This window comes from Triplophysa rosa, linkage group LG17 (genome assembly GCF_024868665.1).
Source record: "Triplophysa rosa linkage group LG17, Trosa_1v2, whole genome shotgun sequence".
In the NCBI taxonomy this organism is placed as follows: domain Eukaryota; kingdom Metazoa; phylum Chordata; class Actinopteri; order Cypriniformes; family Nemacheilidae; genus Triplophysa; species Triplophysa rosa.
This window is the reverse complement of record NC_079906.1, coordinates 12,573,783-12,597,885: the sequence shown is the minus strand read 5'-3', so window position 1 is coordinate 12,597,885 and position 24,103 is coordinate 12,573,783. Positions and strand designations below refer to the sequence as shown.

Sequence of the window (24,103 nt, the reverse complement as noted above, 5' to 3'; positions counted from 1 at the left end):
CTGAGAGTAAGAATGCAATGCAAAATACCACCATCAAAGCCTAAAAAGTGTCGTAAATTAAACTTAGACAAATAGGAATTAACTACAATTATGTCCGATTCCTGTAAAATCAAACTTTGGTCTTAAGTAGCCTGTTTAGGTTCGTTTTATTACTTTCATTAAGGGAAAAGCGGTTTATGGAAAAATATTATTCTCATCTGTAGGCTATTACTCAGTGCACAAGGTTAACACCAGAGAGTTTGAGTTCATTTAGACATAATGTCAATTAATTACACGTTATATGTCACTGACCCCTAATATATCAGTCACATCACTTGATGCGCGCAGTACCAGTCCTCACGCTTCCTCTTTTGATTGACAGGTTAGATCAGGCCGGGCGTGGTAAAGTCAGAGCTGCGTGAGGCGTCGGCTCACACTCCGTTTTGCCCTATTATGGTCACGAGCGTGACAGCGCGCGCTACCCAGCATGCGCCGCGGTGTGAGGCTCCGCCACAGTCAAGATGACCGACTTTGAGGAGCCGCTTTCAGACGAGGAGAAGGTAAAAAACGAAATATTAAGTTAATTGTTGCAGACCGATCAAGACTATACGCCCGCGTTTGTTTATATCAGTGCCCTCCGCGTGCAGAGGAACGAAGAACGGCTCCTCGGAAGGAGCGCGCGGCAGTGTAGCTGGTTAGCCGTGTGCTAACTTGTGAGGAAGTGAAATCGCGGCGTTGCACTCTCTTACAACAAACAGAGCTAGCTCAATAATAGCGAAAACCCGGACAACACACTGTGTGTTAACGGCCTTCAATCTATCCGTTACACCCAGAACGACCGAAGTTCGGTGGGTTTCAGTTTTGTTTTGATCGTCAGCTGTTAGCGTGTTAGCTGTCAAAGTGAGTTCAGAAATAGATCTCAGCTGATCCACCCACTCTGAACCGAACCTCGGCCGAGCTCCGATAGAATTACAGCCACATACGTGCAGGTCAGCAAATGCCAGTTCCGCCTGCCACCCGAACCGGATGAGGTCACGACTGTGTTTTGTGTCTGAAATGTAGTATTAAGAGGGTACACGTCTGTCACACTCTGGCATGAATCAAGCCTGTCACCCTGGTAAATTTACAGTAGATAAGCTTTATATGGACTGAGCTGTCATTTTGCACGATTGACTGTAGTCATGGGTATCATATACAGCAGATGAGAAACTCGTACTCTATTTCTGTACTTTATCTTAAAGCTGCACGCAACTTCCACAATTTTTTTTGTTACATTTTTTTCTGCATTCTTTTATACCTTTGAGTTATAACTCCCAGCTGACAATCAGAAAATGACATGTAAATGTTTTGTTTTGAGGCAGTGTTGTTATTCCTTGATTTCGTCTGAACATCCAGTGACAACTGTGTCATTATGTTCAGGAGTTCAGTGCTTGTCTAAAGAGATGTAATTTGTATGTAAACAAAGCTTTATTTCATTGCTCTTGAGTCTTGTGTGTATTTGTGCCCACTACCCTTGTACTCTCTTGAGTGTGAGCGATAGGTTGTGTTATTGGTGTGTTGCAGAGATTTCTAAAGTGTGTGTTGTGGGTGTATGACTATGTGGTAATTTGAGCTCTGCGGTTACCAGCTGAAACTGTCTTGCTGTACTTAAGAGCACACCCAGGAAGCCCATTGTTATTTTTAAAAATAAGGAAAATATGTGTAGAATTTCGACACTGTCGTTCGTATCTTCAAAACTGCATTTTTGTCCATAATAAACAGTGTTGCCAAAGTTAAAAAGCTCTTTTTAAATAGTTGCAAAACCCACACACAAACATGAAGGGTCTCCATTCCAATAGCAATGATTTTGGAAAAAATAAAAATCATGATATTTTGAGAGAGGAGGCTTTAGTCCGACAGCGACAATTTTCTCCTGCCTAATTGTTATTTATTTTTTTGTTCAATTTAAAGCATATGTATAAGTTATTCATGTTTCTCTAATCTTTTGATGGCTCTTACTTCCTCATCCTCAATGTTCAGTAATGCTCTGGAGAAAAAAACAAAGTATTATTAACATTCTTAATTTGTATTTTTTTAATTTTATATTAGATCTTGTCAGTTAATGGATACGTAGTACAACGCCTCACTATTTGCATTCATTCCACAGGTCCGCATCGCATCTAACTTTGTGACCCATGCTCCCCCTGGAGAATTCAATGAAGTTTTCAATGGTGAGTATTTTGAGCTGTTTTTTTTCAAAACCTCTTTCGGTTCAGGGCTTCTGTATTTGTCTAAATTGATATGTTGATTTGGTATTATGTGTCTTCTAGTGTTACATTATGCTTTAGTAAGTCACCGCAGTGCTGATTTACAATTGAATTGACCTGCCAGACCAAAGCATTTAACATTTTAAGTTTGTAAGTCAGCAGTAGATAAGGTAAAGAATGGATTCAGTCCCCAGCTTTTAATCGTTGTGTATTTTTTAGATGTCCGGCTTCTCCTCAACAATGACAACCTCCTTCGGGAGGGGGCAGCACAGTAAGTAGTTTGTGTCTTTGTGTCAGTTAAGTTATTTTGCAGACATGTGTGTCCGACATTAGGCATGGTCATTTATACCCAGTATTACTTAAAGAAATGTCTTTGTCTCTCTCTCTTTTGCTCTGTTTTTCACAGTGCCTTTGCTCAGTATAATATGGATCAGTTCGCTCCTGTCAAATTGGACGGTAGTGAGGAAGCGGTAGGTTAATTTCTTGGAGACTTACAGGAGCAATAATTCAATCTGTTGTTCAGAAGTGTAACAGTAAAGGTGTGTTCAGGTTTAGTCTTCATTCTGCCATCAACATAATGATTAGATAGGCACTAGTATGGGTGGGAAGGTTGGAACTGTGCCTGTGTAAAGATTCCTCCCATTTAAGTGTTACATGATGTGGCACATTTACCCAATGCCCTTTAGTGTAGGGACCTAAGTCCCTACACTAAGTGAAAGGGATACTTCACCCAAAAATGAAAACTCTGTCATCTTTTACTCACCTTTGAGTTGTTCTAAGTCTGTATACTTTTCTTTGTTCTGATGAACACAGAGAAAGATATTTGGAAGAATGCTTATAACCAGACAGATTTCGCCCCCATTGACTACCATAGTAGGAAAAAATACAATGTTAGTTAAAAGTGCCCCAGAACTGTTTGTTGTCCTACATTCTTCAAAATATCTTCTTTTGTGTTCAACAGAACCAAAAAAATTATAAAGTGATTTTTCCTACTATGGGAGTCAATGCAATGACAGAATTTTGGGTTGAAGTATGCCTTGAAAGAATAGATCACCTCACCCATTGTCACCTCACTTCATTTTAGGCAGCTGTGCATTCTGTGAAGGACTATACTGATTAGCCTTTTGTTATAGTATAGGGATTTTAAAAATAAAAGTAAAAGTGTTTTACAATAGTTCGGTATATGGTTCTCAGAAGTTTAGTTCTTTCGATATCTAAGTCTTGTATTTAGTTTTATATTTAATAAAAACATGTGATCCATGCATTAGAGATCAGTTTTGAGTGTTCGCTACTGTGCGAGTATGGTATTGGCGTTTTAGAGACCTGAGACATGGAATAAGTTTTGTCTAAACATCCCTTGTGTTGCTGTTCTTAAGGTTCTGATCACTGAGCATGGAGATCTGGGAAACGGGCGGTTCTTTGATCCTCGGAAACGGCAGTCGTTCCGTTTCGATCACCTGCGAAAGGAAGCGAGCGATCCTCAGCACTACGAGGGAGAGACCACACTTCGGTCATGGAGAGACGCCTGTGATGAAGCCCTTAGTGCTTATGTGAAAGAGCATTATCCCACTGGAGTCTGCACGGTACACACCCTGCACCTTTCTGTTACACTCGCACCACATTTCCAAGAAATTCTTTATATTTATTTGTACTGTGTTAATAACTATGGTTTGATCAGTTATGTGTTGAATCAAGGATCTCATTAAAAAGTGCAATTTTACACATTTTAGTGCAACTGTTTTATTGTATGTGAAGTCACTGATGTGTGTACTAACATTTACTCTACAGGTGTATGGGAAAACTGTTGATGGTCAACAAACAATCATTGCTTGTATTGAAGGTCATCAATTTCAGCCCAAAAACTTTTGGTGAGTAGTGTTGCTGTTTAGTGAGTTATTATTACCGTTTATCCAGGTTCATGTCTTTCATAGCACTCGCGCCTTTTCTTAACTCATCCGGGACTCGGCCTGCGTCCTCGTGCCTCTAGCCTAATCACAGCCATGAAGATATAAGAACACTACATACACTCCTACTTGAGCGATATTGCATTAATGTACAATCGACCCAGACTGATCACATTTGGGTTTATTTTTCTTATTGACTGTCTGACTAGTTGTGATTTGATTCTGTGATCTTATAAAGTGTTATTCTCTCTTGTCAGGAACGGCCGGTGCAGGTCAGAGTGGAAGTTCACTATCAGTCAGTCATCAGCTCAGGTGGTGGGAGTATTGAAGATCCAGGTTAGACTTCACAGATGATCAGAGTGGGCATGAAAATGAAACTGTACTGGTGGAGAGTCTGTGATGATCATTATGTTGCTTGTGTGTCTTCAGGTGCATTATTATGAGGATGGTAATGTTCAGCTGGTGAGCCATAAGGAGGTGGAGGAGTCCATTGTAGTGGATGTGAGTTGAAATAAAAATAATTTTTCATGTATGGTTAATGCTTGTTTTTTATATTGTTAGTAATTGGTGACTTTCTATCTCTAGAATGAAACCCAGACTGCCAAGGAATTTGTAAAAATAATTGAAAATGCTGAAAACGATTACCAGGTAAGCTGATGACTGTGTGTGTGAATTTAATGAAGGCAAATGCCAATTACCGCATTTAGTTTAAATCAGATTTGGACTATAGTTGTATCTCAGGCTGAATGTCTATAAAGGAACATTATCATGGCTCAAGACATATAGTATATGCTGCTGTGTATTTAATAATTTGAGATGTTAAAAAAAGATTTTTATAAAGGATGACAATTAGTAAAATGCTACACGATATTGGTAGTTTGTACTTTTAGCATGAATTGCATCTGGGTGATGAAAAACAAATTTCTACAAAAACATCACACATTGTCAACTGTAAACGCTGAAATTACATTACATCCACATTACTGTCCAATTGTGTTTAAGATTATGTTTATATTTTCCACCAGACGGCCATCAGCGAGAACTACCAGACGATGTCAGATACCACCTTCAAAGCTCTTCGCAGACAGCTACCCGTCACTCGTACCAAGATCGACTGGAACAAGATCCTTAGCTACAAGATCGGAAAAGAAATGCAAAACGCTTAGAACCAACCCGACCCGGTTCTTCCTTCTGGTTCACACGTGGAGCCGGCTTTCAGAACATCACACGCCGTTCCCTTGGTCGAAGAAGTCTCCCACAAATGAAAAAAGAAAAACTGTTCAAAAGAGGATGTAATTCCATTCACCTTCCTGTCATTAATGGACTTTGTTGGGTCTCAGCTGTTGTAAGACCTTGGAGGGAGTATTGGATCTAAATTATGCTTTTCTCTTATTTACCCATTCATCAGTCATTCAAAAAGAGTTTCGTTTTGATTTTTTTTTGTGAACTGTGACAGCTGCAATGCTTGTGCAAATGGTTTTGTGTTGTTTTAAAACAGTTTATAATGCCTCACTGTATCTCCAAACCCGAGTCAGATAACAACCTCACCTTTCTCCACCTCGTCTGCCTTCTGACAGCCTGGAGAGATGAGAATCTTGTCCTGCCATCAACTATCCAGGCTGTAACAGGGGAAAGACATGAGGTTGATGGGACGAAAAAGGGAGCAGGTTGTGTCTGAGTTTGGAATGATCTTCTGTCTTAAGTGCTCTCTCCATATCTTTATCTAACAGTGACTCACAGTCTACCAAACTAAAATGGTTAAACCAAAAAGACAGAATAAATAAATACATGGATAACCCTCTTTGGTGGCACATACGTACAAATTACATCTCGAGTTTCATATTTGCACACAAATTGTGTTTCTGCATATATTTGGGAAGACCATAGCCTGTTACAGGTACTTTGTGATGCATTTTGGGTATCCACAATCTGTTGTCTGTACGCTGAATTTGAGTTTGTTTGTCCCTCCTCTCACCCGGCAGCTTGAGGAGGTAGTCAGTGTTGCTGTTTGCATGTTTCTGCCACACTGCTTTCACATCGACCTTTAGTCTTGTTTGTCTCATCAAAATTCCCTCTGTAAAATACACCCTTGAATCCATCATGTAATACTGGCATATTCTGTCTCTTGTAACTTGCCTTTATTTTTTCAGATTTTAAAACATGCAAAGTAAATATCTAATCACAGTAAATGAATAACTGGCGCCAAAATGACTTTTACTGTTGAGCCTTTATTGTGTAAACAGACTGACAGTTTTCTCTTGTGAAGATATATTTCAGAAATCAAATGTTGAGAAGTCACATCATACAGCAGGACTTAAGATGCATCTATTTGTATAAATCTTCCTCTAACGTTTGTAGTGATGTGTTCAGAGTAAGGAATGTATTCATAAAATGCAAAATCATCAATGTCACATTGGACAGAAAAATACAGCTAAACTTCAAAACCCTTTTGTCAAGGACAAATACGTCCGGTATCACTAAGAAATTAAAGTAAACAATTTACCATTTTGTACAACTAGCCAAAACTGTTTTAAAAGGAGACTGGTCTTCATAAGTCCCAGGTACAAATGTAAAAATCTAATATTGGTTCAGTTTTATCGACACAATAAGCAGGATACAGTAGTAGAAATCTTAACTGCTACTTAAAAGGTTGCAAAAACTAAATGAAATGACAGTGGAACAGTTTAAATATATGTAGGAAAGGGCAGACACATGCACCATTATTTCTGATTAACACCCAAAGTTGTTCTCTCAAAAGCAGTTTATGACTGCATGCTGACAGCAAGATTTTTACTAAATGTCTATTTGTATACAACTAGTGAAAAAAGGATGCTGGTAATCATTAAATGATGACCTCACTCAATTGTGCTTATACCATGGTAATGCTTCATGTATCTTGTGCTATAGGTTCTACCTAATAGGGTTAAATTTCATATATAAGGCAGTCCAGTACAGACATAACATTTTAACAGAATCAGTGCTGGATTCGTATAAACCCAGAAAAGCAGTGTTTTCACCCTCAAATTTCCAAAATTCTCAATTGATTCTAAATAATGTTTACAAACCATATCGGAGAATCTATATGACATAAGATACATATATTATCTTCATTTACAGAGAAGGTATTCTGGTTCATCTGATGTGTAATGCTGTGACATCTTCCTGAGCAGCAATTCTTCAGATCGACACTAGAGGACAGTGTACTCACGGTACAATACAGTAGCAGACGGAGGTTTTCAATAACAGCCCATTACAACAGTGTCTCTCCAACATTTCGTTTAAAGACTTAATGGACTTATTATATAGTCCATAGATTAAATATAAACCACACCATCAGGACAGATTGAGAATGATCTTATTAGTAGCTCAAGCCTGATGGAATAATAGCTTTAACATCATCTGTGTTTTCCATTTCATACATATTTTTACTTTATATAGTTTTTTTCAGTGACTATCATTTAACATCAGGAATGGACTAACAAAAAATAACATTTTAGGATAAATAAAACTCTTTATAAAATAAAATCAGAATAATATAATACTTAAAATGTAAAAAAATGAAAGAATATTTTAATAAATTCAATCTTTTTTGAGTAGTATTTGACAGGGTTTGGTCAGGTTGTGTCAGCACCAGGTCAGCACTAGTTACCTTTATTACGGTTGGGCAGGTTTTATAGGCTCAGATAGAGTATAGAATGAAAACACAACTACACTAAATACTGATCATGTCATTCAAAACCGGTACGACTTTTTGTGGAACGCAAAATATTATATATTTTGAGAAATGCCTGGTTTTGTGTCCACAGAATGGAAGCCAACGTTGTTTGGTTAGTTCAAAACATCTTTTGTGTTCTACAGAAGAAAGTCATTCAGGTTTGCAATGACACGAGTGTGAATAAATTATGAAAGTTTTTCACTTTTTAAGCTTCTCAAAGAGTGCTATAGATAGTAGAAGGAATAAAGTAGGAGCAGGGTAAAGACTGACTGTGGACTCGAGGCCGGTTAACTGGATGAAGACATAACCAGGTCGAGCTCTTTTGTATCTTCCTGACCGCTGGTGAGACCGCAGCCTCCAGAGAGCTCAGGGAAGTGGCTGGCCCTGCCGGTGAGCACAGGGGAGTTAGGAGATTGATTTACCCCCTGCTTTTTAAGAGGTACAGGAGGTGGATGAATCTTTTCTGCCCTGGGAATGACCGGTGAGCGGATACCAGGTGAAAGAACACCTGGGCTTTTCCCTGTTGGCGAGGAGGCGGTGCTCAGATTGCGGTAATCCGTGCCAAAAGGCGAGCTGTTGGATGTGGGGAGTTTTCCTGCCGCTTGCTGGCTCGTAAATCGGGACAGCACTTGAGTGACAGTGTTGCGGGCGATCTGCTTGGCAGAAGAATTGTCTGGAGGTGTCGGAGGGGCGGCAGTAGGCGAGAGGTCACGAGGAGAGTGGACGACGGTTCCGTGATGCTCAGCTTGGGCCTGAAACTTGTGACGTGCCGCCTGGAATCGTTGGTTGATGCTGGCCTGGTAGGAGGAGGGGTAGGTGGGGCTGGAGCAACCCAGTGAGGCCAAACGCTTGGTCAGCACGGGGGACGAGCAGGGAGATGAGCTAAGGGAGGATGAGGAGGGGCTGCTGGGAGAGAGGCACTGTGAGGCTCCGCCTCCTCCAGGAAGCATCGCTCCGTTGTCCACCAATCCTCCTTCCTTATTCCTCTCCTCTGCGGGAGACTCCGCCTCTTTGGGCGTGTGATGACCGTTCAATTTGGGGAGTGGAGATGATTTTGATTCAGCATTTTTGCCATCGACTTCAGTGTGTGGAGAAGTTTCCTGTGTAACTGTGACCTTTTCTTCCTGAACATTATCTTTCTCTGCCTTTTCTCTTTGATTCATTTCATCCAACTCTTTCTTTAAACTATTAAGCTGCTCTTGAAGCTCTTGATATTTTTTTTCTTCCTTGCGTAGTTTCCCTATCATCTGCTCACGTTCAGTATCAAACTCAGCCAGCTGTCTCTCAGCTCTGGCCTCTATCTGCTGAGCGTGACTGTGTTCGCTCTCCAGCTCCTCCTTCAGGCTTTCTATAGTAATGCGCTCCTGTTCCAGCTGGCGAGTGAGCTCGATGACACGCTGGCTCTCTTCTTCTGCCCGTGCCGTGGCGTTCTGACATTCTTTAGCCAGTGTTGAGGTTAACTGCTGCTGCTGTGCTAAATCTTCCTCGGCCTGGTTTGACAGAACTGACCGCTCGCTTTGTAAGCGTTCGACTTGTGCTCTTTCCAACTCCAGCTATGAATAGGGAAGGAAGATCAAGAGAGATATGAACTTTTACGAACAACAAAATAAATGCAGTGCGTGAGGAAATGATGATTGAAGGCAAATTTGGACTGGTCTCTTCATTTTTTCCAGAACTGTATAAAGTTTATATAGTGGCCGAAATGTTGGTATAGAACTGTAGAAATGTTTACACAAAGCAGCAATATCTTTTCATAGTGGTGTAAAGCAACATTGTTTATATTGTGCTATTGTGCCATCATGTGTGTTTGTTTGGAGCTGTAACAACAATATGTATCATTCAGTGCAGTGAGATACAGCGCTTTGGGCTCCTACAAGCCCAAAAGACAAAGTTATGCAGCCAGAGAGAAATGTGTGTGTGTAAGGGAAGCCCATGGGCAGGACATGAAGGTTTTTTTTACATAATACTGCTGTCTGTACTTTAACCTCATCATCACCCTTTTCTAACCCCATAAAAGCACAAATAAACAATGGAATGGCTCCACACACACACAGACAGACGGCAGACTCTCATGCACTACAGTCCAGGAAACAATGGAGCTTTTCCTCTACAGAACTCCAGAGGCTGACCCCAACACCGTGCTACACAAATCACGTGTACACACACACACACAGACTTATGTCATGACCGAACACCACTATAAACACAGATATCAAATAATTAAAACAGTTTATAATTAAAAACTTTAGTCAAGTACTATACAGGTTTTATTGCTTTAATTCTTTGGCTTTATTTTGCAATGTAAGGCTTGTTTAAAGGGATAGTTCATCCAAAAATGAAAAATCTGTCATCATTCACCCATCCACAGATTGGTCCAAACCTGTTTATATTTCTTTGTTCCAATGAACACAGAGCAAGTTTTGGGGAGGAAAAGTAACCAAACAGATCTTATCCACCATTGAATCCTATAGTATTTATTTTACCTACTATGGCAGTAAATGGTGGATAAGATCTGTTTGGATACTGACATTCTTACAAATATCCTCCTTTGTGTTTAGCAGGACAAAGACATTTTTACTGGTTTGGACCAATCTGAGGGTGAGTAATTGATGACCGAACTATCCCTTTAAGTGTAAGGTGTGTGCGTGTGACTGTGCGTATGGTGTATATGTTTTGTTGCCGTTGCTTGGTTACCTGCTGGAGTAGTCTTTCCTGTTCCTTCTCCAGCATGGCTGTGATGTCATCGCCCGCAGCTGCATCTTGCACCCGCCATCTTTTCTCTTCCTCTAAATCAGCGATTACCTGCACACACACACACACACACGCACACACACGCACACACACGCACAGCACACACACACACACACACACACACACGCACACACACACACACACACACACACAAAAAGTCATTCAAGTATCAACCACATGCAAACACAACATAACTGGCCATAGCAGACCATACCAAAATATCTGGAAAAAATGATAATTGCAGTATAAATATTAGTTGTATATGAAAAGATGACTGAGTCTATTTAACTTAGAAAAACAAATATGTCAACTTCATAAAAACAATTTGTACTTCTTGTTGTATTTTATGACTTTAATAGTACACAAAACAATTTGAACACAATTTTGTCTTTATATTGGGGGAAGTTCCATTTTGAATAAGACTTTTTCATATTAAATGAAATATCTTATAATCAATATTTAAAACAAACACCAGTCACAATGCTTCATAGGATCATCTTCTCTCAAAGGAATGTATGGAATGTATAATTTGGAAGCATAGTTTTACTTTGGGACAGCCTTAGAATCAGGAGCTCGTCTTTGAAGCCTAAAATACTGCCAAGGTAGGAAGCTGACAAGGATTTGGAGAGCTACGCTCTCCGTCTCTTACCCGCCTGTGTCTTTTCTCTGCGGCAGCGAGCTGTTTTGCCATTTTCTCCTTCATGTTGGTGCAGTGGGCCATAACCAGTCTCAACACGCCCAATGGGTTCATATGCACGGGATCCTGTTCTCCATCTCCCTCAGCCTGTGAAAGCTCGCTGTCCCTCAGCAGTGCCACAAAGGGGTCTCGGAGGTCATACAGTCCATATCGCTCCTGGACAAATGCTTCTTTTTGTTGTGCCTAAAACAAAATGTCAAATGTTAGAATTAGGTATTTGGTTTTTATTGAAATATCATCGTCTGAATGCTGCTTTGTAATGATACAAAACTGTTTTCTTATTTGTCTCAAGGATCTATTCAGATCATGACTGTGCCCTAAGCGGTGCTCAATCTTGATCCAGTTCTTAAATCCAAAAGTAACAAAAAAAATTGTTCTCCTAGAGAAAAAATGTAGGCAAATTGTAATAAGCCAAGTTAAGTCATGTGTACATGGGTAGTAACTAACAAGTTCATTAACAGTTCTTTGTATTCAAGCGTTTAGGTTAAAAATGATTATTTTATTATTATTATTATTATTAGAGAAAACGTTTTTATTTTATAAATGTGTTTAGTGTAAGTTTCCAACCAAAAGCACAATCACAAACCATATTACGTTCATAGAATGATTAATAAATATGTTTGCATGTGGTTTTGTAGACAGATAACGAGATATCATCCATTTTCACAAAATATAATTGTTTCCCTGACCCCCATTTTTATGCCCCCCTCCACAGGCAGGTGTAAAACCTCCCCTGGGCTCCAGGAACAGAGAAGGGAGGCTCACGGCACAAAGGGTCCAGCTGTAGGGGGTGGAGTTCACTCTTCAATGTGCATGTGTGTGTACGGGCTAAATTTGGGGCCAGTGTGACTAATTTAAAAAGGATGGGGGGTCTTACTAAACCGATCAGCAGATGGGACGCAAACACAGCACACACACTCACACACACACACGCACGCACGCACGCACGCACGCACGCACGCACACACACACAATAAAAGACTGGAATATATATGTGGTTTATGTTCTGCTGTCTCACTGTATCCAAGCTGTGCGTGTTCTGTCCTCAGATCATACCTTCCTATTCAAGTCGATTGCGGTAAGGGTTTCTAAAAACCGAATTCCTTTCTTTAGGAATGCACAGATATAAATTCTTATTAATGTCATAGGCCAGCGTACTGTTTAAAAGTCATTTTGAGATATTTACAGTTGCTTAATTTATATTATAGCAATATGTACATGATACACACAAAATACAAATTTTCATGCAGCCTTTGTGATCTACCAACAGATGTCTGCCAGGAGATCACAATGCGAGTGTGTGCGAGAGAGACTAGTATTTAACTAACCAGACTTCAAGAGAACACAGCTTCCGTAGTTTGTTGGTTATTATCTGCTGATCATCAGTCTGGGGCTCAAAGAATTTTAACACGCACGCACTCACACACACACACACAATCAGAGAGGGTGTGGTGTGTTCTGTGTGTCAACCATAATCAACACAATACAGCATCTGTAACCGCATAATCCATGAAAACAGGCTGGTTTCACAGTTTCTCTTTGTCTTCTGTTGGGCAGAATTACGAACTGTAACATCCATTAAAGTGTGTGAGTGTGTTAACTGCACTGTCTCAGACCACCAGTCTGGATAGTTTATTTGTCTAACTTCAGTTAAAAGCAGTTATGCATATTACTCCACATCATTACAGTAAATTACAGTCAATTTACAGCCCAAGAGACCTCAAACTGTGGCCTGCTGGCCTTTGTGTGACCTCATCCAGAGATCATAGATAGTCAAAAAGAACCTGTCTTACAGCTGGCATTAACATCTGTTTTGGATGTTTCATCAAAAGTGGACAGTGCTAAATAAACGGAAAAGGGGTCAAAGGGGTTCAAGAATTCAGATGTAGAAAGTCAGTGTCAGGACAACGGATAGTTCACACAAACACTATCAGACACGCTGACTCAGACACCTGAGTATTTTGTTTGTGTATATTGTCCGTCTTTCTTTTATAGTAAATCCTAAAGCAGTAATTCTTTTTTTTCTGAAAGCACTTAACAAAAGGAAACCAGACACAAATCTCTCTCTTCAGATGCAACACAGCAGACCAGAGAAACACCCCCACACACAGTAACAGCCATCAGGGCAGACAGCACTACACACACATAAACGGATGTTCTTCCCAATAGACAGCAGTTGCTATCTTTAGCCTTTTCAGTTTCACATTTAGTTTGTAAATGAGGTACTATTACCACTAGATGCTGCATTTTACAGTCATACACTGTGTCCTAACCAGATGTGACGCCATGACACATGATAAAATATATATTTTCCATGTTAATCATGTCACTGTGGATTCTCTATTAGAAATGTTTTTAATGTTGAGCTTGCGTCAAATCTGCTTTATGGGACAGTTCACCCAAAAATGAAAATTCTGTCATCATTTACTCACCCCTCAAGTTGTTCCAAATGTGTATACATTTCTTTATTCTGATGAACACAAAGAAAGATGTTTGGAAAAATGCTATAACTAAACAGTTCTTGGCCACCATTGACTACCATAGTAGGAAAAATGACAATGGTAGTCAAAAGTGCGCCAGAACTGTTTGCTTTCCTACATTCTTCAAAATATCTTTATATAGAGCAATTTTTTCCACAATGGTAGTCAATGGTGGCCAAGAACTGTTTGGTTACAAGTATTCTTCCAAATATCTTTCTCTCTGTTTATCAGAACAAAGAAATTTATACAGATTTGGAACAACCTGAGGGTGAGTAAATGAAGACAGAAATTTCGCAAACAAGTTTCACATGTAAATGTTTTTTAAACTGCCGCACTTCCCCATCGGCAGCACATGGTAATAGGCCTTCTGGTTGACTGTACAGTATTCTAAATATAACATTTTGTATACTGTTAAATCTTGTATAACATAATCCTGCCAAAATGTGTATGTGTTAGTTTTGCTGTGAGAGAATAAAAATCAATACACATAACAAACTAGAATAAGTTGGTGTGGCTGTATTTACTCAGATTCTTGCTGATCTGAGACGGTTACCAGAGGAGACAGGGGAGAATCAGGAGAATTCCAGGAAGGAAGTTAACTCAGAGGGAATCCTACATCTCTTTAACACGCGCGCGTGCGCGCACATTCCAAAGCCAGGCACCTCATTGGTTTTCTCTCTTAGTGTTCGTGTGCAAATGAGTCACATTTATTAGGTTAAACATAGGCTAGACATTTTGAACAAATCAAACTGACCTTTTTAATATGGAATTCCCAATTCATGACATGCACTTCACTTGTGAACAGACCTGATTTCTATCTAAAATGCTAAAATAATGAACCAGCGAGTCACATTAACGGCCAGTTTCCTTGTTTAACCTCAACCCAGAGGACATTCTGTGTAGGCTCTTTCATTACATTAGAATGAATCATGGGGAAAAAAATGCACCTCAGACAGAGCTTCAGGTGATCTTGAGGTCTTTAGAACTTCTAACATCCAGATTATGAAGCAGCAGGGGCTTGCGCGCACACACACACATGCCATTCATAATCAAAAAAGTCTCAAGAGCCCCAAGGGCTTCTCATGGTTTCCTCTGTGAATGAGGCTCTTACTGGCCAGGAAGAAAGTCATAGAATGAAGAAGTAGCACCACACACACACTTCATCGTGCCTGAGGCTAAACAGTAAGAGGCCTTAAATAGCGAGAGAGAGAGAGAGAGAGAAAGAGTGCCGCACTTCCTTATAAAGTTGCACATAGCAACTATAAATACAGCAAATGTAATATAAACGCACACACATATGAATTACATACAGTTCTGTTTGTTTTCTGTGTGGAGCTAGAATAGATGTTTTACTTCAAACTGATTTCAAGTTGATCAGTAGGTCACAGTGAGACACCAGAGCGTCTTTTGTGACCGCGAGCCCGTCGTGTCATGTTTCTGTCTTTCCCACACACACCCCTGAGCTCATCTAAAGCTCGTCTTCTCTGTTATTACCTGTGTTAACTCTTAACTACAGCATCAAACAAGACAATTACCGCCTTAATATAAATCACACACACATGCAGTAAGTCCACAGGGACAGCTGTGGGATTCTGTGGGTGTCTGTATATTAACAACACTTTAAACTATATTCAGTGTAATTTTTGATCTTGAAGAGTACGGGCTCAATTGAGCGCGGATGATTTCATTTGCGCGCTTATCATGCCATAAAATGAAATGGAGGATAGAGAATTAAGGCAGTAATGAAGGCCAAAAAGAATCATGCTCAGAAAAAAATCATATTCAGATGTTAAAGGAACAGTTCACCCAAATATAAAACTCCTGTCCCAAATCTGTATAAATATCTTTGTTCTGATGAACACAGGGAAAGATATTTGGAAGAATGCTTGTAACCAAACAGTTCTTGGCCACCATTGACTACCAAAGTAGGAAAAACTGCTTATAAATGTATTTGTTCCATTGAACACAAAAGATATTTTGAAGAATGCGAGAAAGCAAACAGTTCTGGGGCACTTTTGACTACCATTGTGATTTTTCCTGCTATGGTAGTCAATGGTGGCCAAGAACTGTTTGGTTACATACAATCTTCGAAATATTTTTCTCTTGTGTTCATCAGAACAAAGCCATTCGTACAGATCTAGAACTCGAGGGTGAGTAAATGATGACAGAATTTGTCATTTTGGGTGAACTGTTCCTTTAAGTTACATGCTGCTAACTATAAACGTATTACACAGTCATTGTTCATGTAGTTTTACCAATTTTCTGCATGTCTCTCATTTACTGTAATTGCATTTGTGTTATATCGGCCTATTATCAGCCACAGCGCTTTTATTGTATCGGCCATTCAAAAAACCATATCAGTCGACCACAACTTTTAGAAACATGTTTTTGTGACATACGTAACTGGTAAGAGCAACACAAATATAATGGTTTCCTTCCATCTGCCATCATAAACATCTAGACCCGCCCACAAAACTAATACCATTGGCAGTCATTGGTAATTGAGTTGACATGTTGGAATGCTCAAACAAACAAAGCAATGGAGCCACAGGGCCACAGTGTTTACCGATATAAGCCACCTGTAAAAACACAAAAGATAATATAACATCCACATGATTTGAATCATTCACTGCCGTGCATGAAAACAAAACCGTCCTTACAATTAATAAATCAGTCAATGTTTTCTTTTAAATCGAATAAAGTCAATGTTTCTTGTGTGTGTAATTGTGTGTACATTTTACAGGAATAGCACTGCCTGCCATTGTTTTCTGTTCCGTGTTTCCTGAGTACCCTCTTTGACGCACTTCCTCTGGTTCCTGTCTGCTAGCCCACACCACAGCCTGACCATCAACTGGCCATTACATAACACAACCAATCAATACCCAATCTGACCTGCATCTGAGCCACAATGGCATGAGTTTTGGGAACCTGTTGGAAAATTATTATTTTCAATTCCATTTGTTAATGCGTGTGTGCGAGAGTGAATGCCAGATCTCTTACCCTGAGTGTGTGTATGACAACATCCTGTGCCTCCAGTTCTCCTTCCAGGATGCTGAGCAGCATCAGAAGTTCAGCTTTATCGAGGGTCTCCACATTCATTCTGCTGCCCTGAAACACACACGCACATTAATTACACCTCACATTACAAGAACCACAGGGCAGGCAACACAACTCGATATGCAAACACTCACAACCATACCGAGACTAGTGAAACAGGATCATGCCGCTCACACAGATCAAGTTCACTGGCCTAGAAACACAATACAGTACCACACATTTCTGCAGTGAATAGATCTCGTATGAAATTACATTTGTGTGAGAACTATCTGACATTCGTGAAACGCACGCATTGAAACACACAGAGCAGTGTTCGGTTTCTCGGCATTGTGGTCTGGCTTGCCTTTAGACCGCATAAACACAGGAAGCTATTAGCATATCAGCACAGAGGTCTCCAGTGAATGTGGTGAGACTGCTGTACTGTGATGGATTCCCTAAATCTCTCCCTTACACACACACACACACACACACTTATTAAGCATTTCTCTGTTTGCTGAAAGTGCAATGGACAGCTCTGGATTGAGTTACAGACTAATGGACGGCTGCACATTAACCATGAAAGTTGGGCGTGTTGCGTTGTATATTATTAGGGCTGTGCAAAAATATCTATACATGTAACTATCGCAATATTTTCTTTTTCGATAGTGTTAATTTTTTTTAAATCATGTCATATACACACGGTCAAAAGTAAGTGGAAGCGAGCATGGCAAAAAATATAATGCTTGGAGCTCTCAGAGCTGATGTGTGGGTGTGCTTTGGTTTTCAAAATAAGTAATGGAGTAATGAGTTATATAAAATAATGCTGTTTGTAGGCTTCACAAGTCATGACACAAGTCACTTGGCTACTGCAGTGCATTAGACAAAATGTTTATTAAGAAAAGTAACAATGACATTTATTGTGCTTTCACGGATGTGACACCAGCGCATTTACAGCACGGATGAACCAGAGGATTTATACTGCCCATGTTGCACCACAACAGCCAAGTGACTTGCGTGAGCCACCTTATTCCCCTGTGTTACCCACTTGAGGGGCGCAATCCACAGTTTGAGAAGCCAAACCTCTGATCTAAAGGTCCATGCATCATGGCCACTCTGCAGAGGTAAGGGATGTTTTTACACTTATCCTTACAGAAAACCCCAGGTGGTGCACAGCATGTTGTATTTCTAGCTCTACTTTTGACATTTTCTATTTAAAGTATTGAAATATATCGCAAATGTGTATCGTATCGAAATACACAGCAATATATTGTATCGTGACCCATCTATCGTGATATGTATAATATCGGGAGGCACTTGCCAATTGCTATTGTATATGGGGGTTTATGTTTTTATAGTGATGGTATGGTATGTGTGTGAGGCTGTGAGCAGAGAGCCAAGAGCATTACCGCACAGAGGATACAATTCAGTTTCACCAATAAGGCTACAATACAGGATTTTTATTTAATTATGTTCCTTTTGTATAATTACTGTCCACGCCCACTTCTGAAAGTCATCATTGTTTTATTAAATTACTGTTGATTTCTTGATTCTGATTGGTTGACACTCATTCCAGGGTGTTGATTAAACTTTTGTAACTTTACAGCTATGACATACTTTCAGGTTTGTGAAACGCTCGCATATCACTTCACCATATTATTTACAGACACTTAATCTTCAGCTGTTTCTAAGAAAGGTACGTAATGTGGAACTTCTACACCCAATAGCATTTTAGGGATCGATAGCTGGAAAATTTCACATGCACATCTGGTAAGTGTGATAAAAACAGAATATTTAGGCCAATAAAATATAAATAAATTAAATAAATAAAAGAATAATGGTGCCAATAAAATAAAACAAGAAATGCACCACTCCAGTTAGCCTCTTGACCTTATTACCAAGTCAATGCAATGGTACATCATCTAACATTTACTACTCAACTGAAAGTAAAGTAGAATGTAACTGGTTATAAAGGTACTGTCACCTTATATATAAAAGTAAAACAGGTAAAGACGTCTTGTTTTTTATGTCCTTGTGGAGCACAACCCAGGAGGAAAACATTTCAGGTTTGTCAGGTGCCATTACCCCAAGCCAATTTTCTCCAAACATCTGAACACTACTTGATAAGATTCAGTAAGTCAGCATGTCACTAAACAACTGCAAGAATTTGATTTTTCTATCTACTCTAAGTCACACAGCTTGACCAGACCTAGATATAATCTCAGATCAATGATGTCATGCAGACATTACTAACACACAATTCAGATGAGATCAAGGCGATTCATGGTGTGTGTGTGTGTGTGTGTGTTAAATCTGGAATGCACCAATATTTCTTTGGGCTTGGCTCTTAAACAAATACACCCTGCCAAAGACTGTGTGTGTGTGTGTGTGTGTGTGTGTGTGTGTGTGTGTGTGTGTGTGCGTGTGTGTGTGTGTGCGTGTGTGTGTGTTCATGTTTGTATATCCCGGTGGGGACCTAAACCTGAACGCACACCAACACATGGGGACTTGTGTCACCGTGGGGACCAAAATTGAGGTCCCCACGGGCAAAAAAGCTTATACAGAACAATATTTTTTTAAATCTAAAAATGCAAAAAGTTTTCTATGATCTTTAGGTTTAGGGGTAGGGTTAGGGGATAGAATATACAGTTTGTACAGTATAAAAAACATTACGCCTATGGACTGTCCCCACAGAGATAGTAAACCAGACGTGTGTGTGTGTGTGTGTTATATATTAATATTATATGACTAGATCTAATATTTGTTATAAAACATTGCTACAGAATGTCAAATAGGCATGGGCCTCTTTTCTTTGTTCTTTTGTTTAAGCTCTCTCTGTTTGCATAAGAAGTGTATGTTTATTTAACTGAAATATGCTGTTTTTGACATACACATAAAAATCAATGCATAAATATATCAGTAACCCTTTATATACCTCCACTTATTTTAAATAGGAAACAGACTGCAGGAGCTCATTATTCCCATACGAATCTTCATCCTGCTGTATCCTGGAAAAATATTATCTGTGCTGATCAAAAGAGCCTTCCTGACTTCATTTCCTCTCAAGAGATCTTGTAAAACCACACACATACTGACTGTAGTCTGCTAGTTTGACAACAGGTGAGTCAGAAATATGATGACTCTAAACACTGAACCTAACATGCTTAGGGATTTTCTTTGTTGGAACTAAAAACCATACAAATCTAGAAACACAAATCTTTCCAATCTGAAAGTATTTTAATCCACTCATGAATCTGTCGTACTACTAAAAAAAGACACTGTAAACTTGATTCTGTCTGCTTATACTTAAATATTTTTCCCTTGTATGTTACTTTGACTGAATTATGTCAGTTGCAGTCCATTATAGGATTTCAGACTTTAAGACGTTAAGCAAACAGACTTGTGTCTTTGTCTTTTTGTCCGATTTGAATTTTGTCCTAATCCTTACACTACAACTGAATGGGAACGATTCACGGGAACCAACACGACTTGAATAAAATGTGGGCGGGCAATGTTGTGCTTTATCGAGTCACACCTTCCAAAGATCATCTGCTTTAAAGGCATGAAATGATTCTTTCCTGTGAAACACAAAAGAAATCGAAATGTCAAAGCTGTTTTTTCATACAACAAAACATGAGCCAAGGCTGCCACTGGTGCCCACACAACAGCTAATGTACATGGCAACCCAAACCGTGCTTGAAATACACAAGTTGAAGTGTATTCATGCAGAAAGCAGGATTTTCACCTAAAGAAGCTTTATGGAGAAAGCGCCTTCACCGTAAGAACGTAAATAACAATTATTCAAACAGCATATCTGACCAAAAACTGCATTCCAGGATGGAAAAACACAACTTGTAAGTGAAACTTTAACAAGACTCCGCAGGACATGAGACATAAGGAAGAATTTGATCATCTGAGATCAACAACAAAAACGACCAACAGACTGACCCCTCATTCAGTTACACATTAAGTCCAGTTACACTGTAAGTACAGTGATGAAGTCATCAGTGCCGTATCTGGTTATGACTGGAGCAAACAAGACTATCTAACAATGTAATATTTCACTACTTTATATAAATGAATAGCTAGAAAAAAAAGAGTTTTATGGGGCTGTTGCCAATTTGCTGCACCCAGAAGATAAACACACCAACATTGAGTGCGTTTACATGCACAGTCTTACTCCGATTATGCTTAATAAACTGATAACGTAAGTCATGTAAACGCGTAAAACGGTTTTCTTTTATCGAGGAAAGCTCATAAACGGCGTAAGCAAAACCCGCTCGGCAGGGGTAGTTTTTTGCCCATTACTCCGATTTCGTGCGGCACGTAAACGCCTTTACCGGTTTTCTCTCAGTTTTGTTTATGTGCGCATGTCTGACAGCGCAATAGTGAAAGTCCCATACCGAAGTAAAAGTAAAATAACGCATAAAAGTCTGCTCTTGAATCATGCAGTTGATGTAGAAATGTCAAAATTAAGAACTATTGTTGCATATGCAGGTACTGCGGACATGAGACGAGATATAAAAATACAGCTTTTGACCGTATTTCCGCTGCATTTTTAATTACTAAAACAACGATGATGTCATTGCACGCGAGAAACCCGGCAAGTCTCAAACTTCCATAGCCAGTTTATTACCATGCATGTAAACACGTGAAAACAGGTTTCTTTTTAATCTGATTTTTGATAGATATCCGTTTATTCTGTGCATGTAAACGCACTCATTGTTATCCTTGTCATCCAATAAACCACCACTATCATTACACACGTTCACATTTAGACCTGAAGCGGCTTTTTTAAACTGGGTGTTTCAGCTGGATAAACCCAATAGGAATATCAGAGAAATTGATTTTCACACCTTCTCATGAATGAAAAGAGATTTCTCACTAAAATCTCACCGGACCTCAAGCTGAACCCACACCCACTAAGGGTAGAAACCATCACACCACCGCCTAATTTCAGCTTACTTAATGAATCATTTGTTTTATGAGCGAGTTAGACATGTGTCAGATGGGTGTGTGGTTTGCGGCGCTGTTCGGATGCTGTAACCAGACATTACATTTACACAAGTGTGGAACAGTCTATAAAGTAAGAACGGGTGGAGAGTGACGCTAGCAACATGAAGGTCATTGGTTTGGATCCCAAAATCTAAAAGCCTGAGTGCACTGGATAAAAGCGACTGCCAAATGAATAAATAAGAGACGGAACGTGTGAGTGGGAAAATGAAACACTATATGGGTTACAGAGACCAAAAGGAATTCCAGGAATTCACACTCCACACATGCTTATTAAATATTAACAGAAAGACTCAGGAGACGCCAATGCGTACTAATAGATCCCAACAACAACTGATCAACAGCCTTCATCTTACAATCTATTTCCAAATTCAAGATTTTGATCCTGGGACAGTATTCAGACGATTTCATAAGAACTATTGGTCTCTCTCAGCATACAATGATTCGGCATGTTACCTACAGATTCACTCATCTAATGACTTCTCTAAACCTTATACCCTATAACGCAGCCCTTTCCTTCAGCAAGAAGTGCTCTGGTTTCCCCCAAGTGTGAGTTTCTTGCACACTTCCTCAATGCTCCAGATTTGCAGATCTGAGCTAAATTTATACATTCCAGGACTTTATGCAAACCACGTTCAAAAGTTGTTACGATGATACGGAGATAACCATTACTTTTGCATATGCTGTTACATTGGAACGTTTTTTTTGATGGTACAATTCTTTGCAAAACAGTTCTGAGCTTTTGCACACAGCTACAGTATAAAAGACCACAATCCAATGAAATCCAGGTTATATGGGTCTTGTTTGCAACACTGTCAAACTGAATCCATGAAACTGAAATAAAAGACAATGAAACTGTTCCAAAGGTTGCCACCTGAGGCCATTAACTGAACACATCAGACACATTAGCCCAAGGAATAGAAAGATCTGTAAAATGAGGCTAGCTTTTCTCAAGTGATTCTGACATGCCAGTCAAAACAGAGCATTTCAGCGCATACAGGGTAGACTGCATTTTTGCTCTCAGACAACTTAACATCACTACTGGGAATCGCAGCTTGTTTGTTTGAGCTGAGAGTGAAGTAAGTATCAACGCCTTCTTTAGTAAATGTATTTAAAAAGTACATACTTAATGCCTGTATAGTCCACATGACTAGGAAAGTTCACCAAAATTTAAGCTACTGCTCAACAAAAACACCCACTGGGAATATCACATTTCCTGTTGGACACAAGGCTTCCCTTTCAGCGTTTGAAATAATCGTTCTGAACATATGGACCATTCACCTACTACTACTAAACTCGAACCAAAACAAGTAATCAGTGCACTTCTCAAACACGTAAAGCAGTAATGTACCCGGATACTCTAGATAACCGTCTGACATCTGCCCGGATAAACAGATGGAAGAGTTACTTTGTAGCATTCTGTCAACATTCATTACATTGTCTTCTCTCACTGCATGCCATATCAGTCAATACTTATCTCGTTGCGTCCAATTTCTCTTCTAATACTCGAAAAAGATAATTGTATGGCGCACGAATCCATTTTTTACGATTTAAAGCATATATGCTTGTCATAATAGTGAGTTCATGAATTGGGAATCTACACTGGGCTGCGATTCACTCTTCCACACCAGCACGCTCTCCCGATCAGATTCACACCCTCTGTCCTTCACACCCTTGAACAACCTTCATTCCTCACAATTGCATTTCCTTACCTTCATATGGGGTTTTATTTGTTCATCAGTCCCCTTGATTAGATTTATCCCAGTTCACGGAGTTATTCTTACTTTCACTGCTTGCCGCGCTACTGTCCCAGCCGAAAATAGGGACCACAGCCACTGACAGATCGTTCAGCCAATAGGTGGAGACCGTCGATCAGAATTCTCCATTGGGATTGGACGCTCGGCGGCAGGAGGAGGAGCTAAATACGCTTTCAATCCGTGTCTTTGTCTGCGGTTATTTGTTTTAAATGCAGGTTATTGTAGTGATTTGAACAGTCTCTATATGCACGATGCACTTAATTTTATTTTACAAATCAAGCTTTTGTTTCATGAATGTAAATATTTTAAAACATAATGAAAATTGTTCAAAATAATTTTAAAGTCAGGTAACATCTCACTCACATTAAAATGAAATTATTTTTTTATTATATTTATGAACATTATAGTTTTAATGTTTTTGCCCGCCTTTCCAACTGTCGATACTTATTAATTAATGTTTAATGTAATCGAATGTGTTTGTAATGCTTTGAAGTGTTGTCTAATATTAGTGACATGGCAAAGGTTAAG

General features: G+C 39.5%; 2 protein-coding genes across 2 annotated transcripts; one reads left to right on the top strand and one right to left on the bottom strand.

Annotated features, from left to right (window-relative positions):
• Positions 1–424: 424 nt before the first annotated feature.
• capza1b (capping actin protein of muscle Z-line subunit alpha 1b) lies at positions 425–6,340 on the top strand. Its single transcript, XM_057356712.1, has 10 exons — positions 425–539; positions 2,126–2,189; positions 2,445–2,496; positions 2,632–2,695; positions 3,602–3,808; positions 4,014–4,093; positions 4,387–4,465; positions 4,559–4,630; positions 4,715–4,777; positions 5,155–6,340. Exons 1-10 carry the CDS (start codon positions 501–503, stop codon positions 5,293–5,295), a joined length of 861 nt encoding a protein of 286 aa, XP_057212695.1. The 5' UTR covers positions 425–500; the 3' UTR covers positions 5,296–6,340.
• On the bottom strand, positions 6,338–23,645 carry cttnbp2nlb (CTTNBP2 N-terminal like b). Its single transcript, XM_057356711.1, has 5 exons — positions 23,531–23,645; positions 16,773–16,880; positions 11,245–11,475; positions 10,539–10,646; positions 6,338–9,397 (listed from the first exon to the last, which is right to left on the bottom strand). The coding sequence occupies exons 1-5, from the start codon at positions 23,534–23,536 to the stop codon at positions 8,132–8,134; spliced, it is 1,719 nt and encodes a 572-aa protein (XP_057212694.1). The 5' UTR covers positions 23,537–23,645; the 3' UTR covers positions 6,338–8,131.
• Positions 23,646–24,103: the final 458 nt, after the last annotated feature.

Bases quoted from the DNA above. Each gene is read 5' to 3' on its own strand.
- capza1b (XM_057356712.1), top strand. From the start codon at position 501: ATGACCGACTTTGAGGAGCCGCTTTCAGACGAGGAGAAG. The intron at 2,190-2,444 runs GTGAGTATTTTG...TGTATTTTTTAG, and splicing joins ATTCAATGAAGTTTTCAATG to ATGTCCGGCTTCTCCTCAAC. The intron at 2,497-2,631 runs GTAAGTAGTTTG...TGTTTTTCACAG, and splicing joins CTTCGGGAGGGGGCAGCACA to TGCCTTTGCTCAGTATAATA.
- cttnbp2nlb (XM_057356711.1), bottom strand. The intron at 11,476-16,772 runs GTAAGAGATCTG...ATTTTGTTTTAG, and splicing joins TTGTCATACACACACTCAGG to GCACAACAAAAAGAAGCATT. The intron at 9,398-10,538 runs GTAACCAAGCAA...CCCTATTCATAG, and splicing joins AGGAAAGACTACTCCAGCAG to CTGGAGTTGGAAAGAGCACA.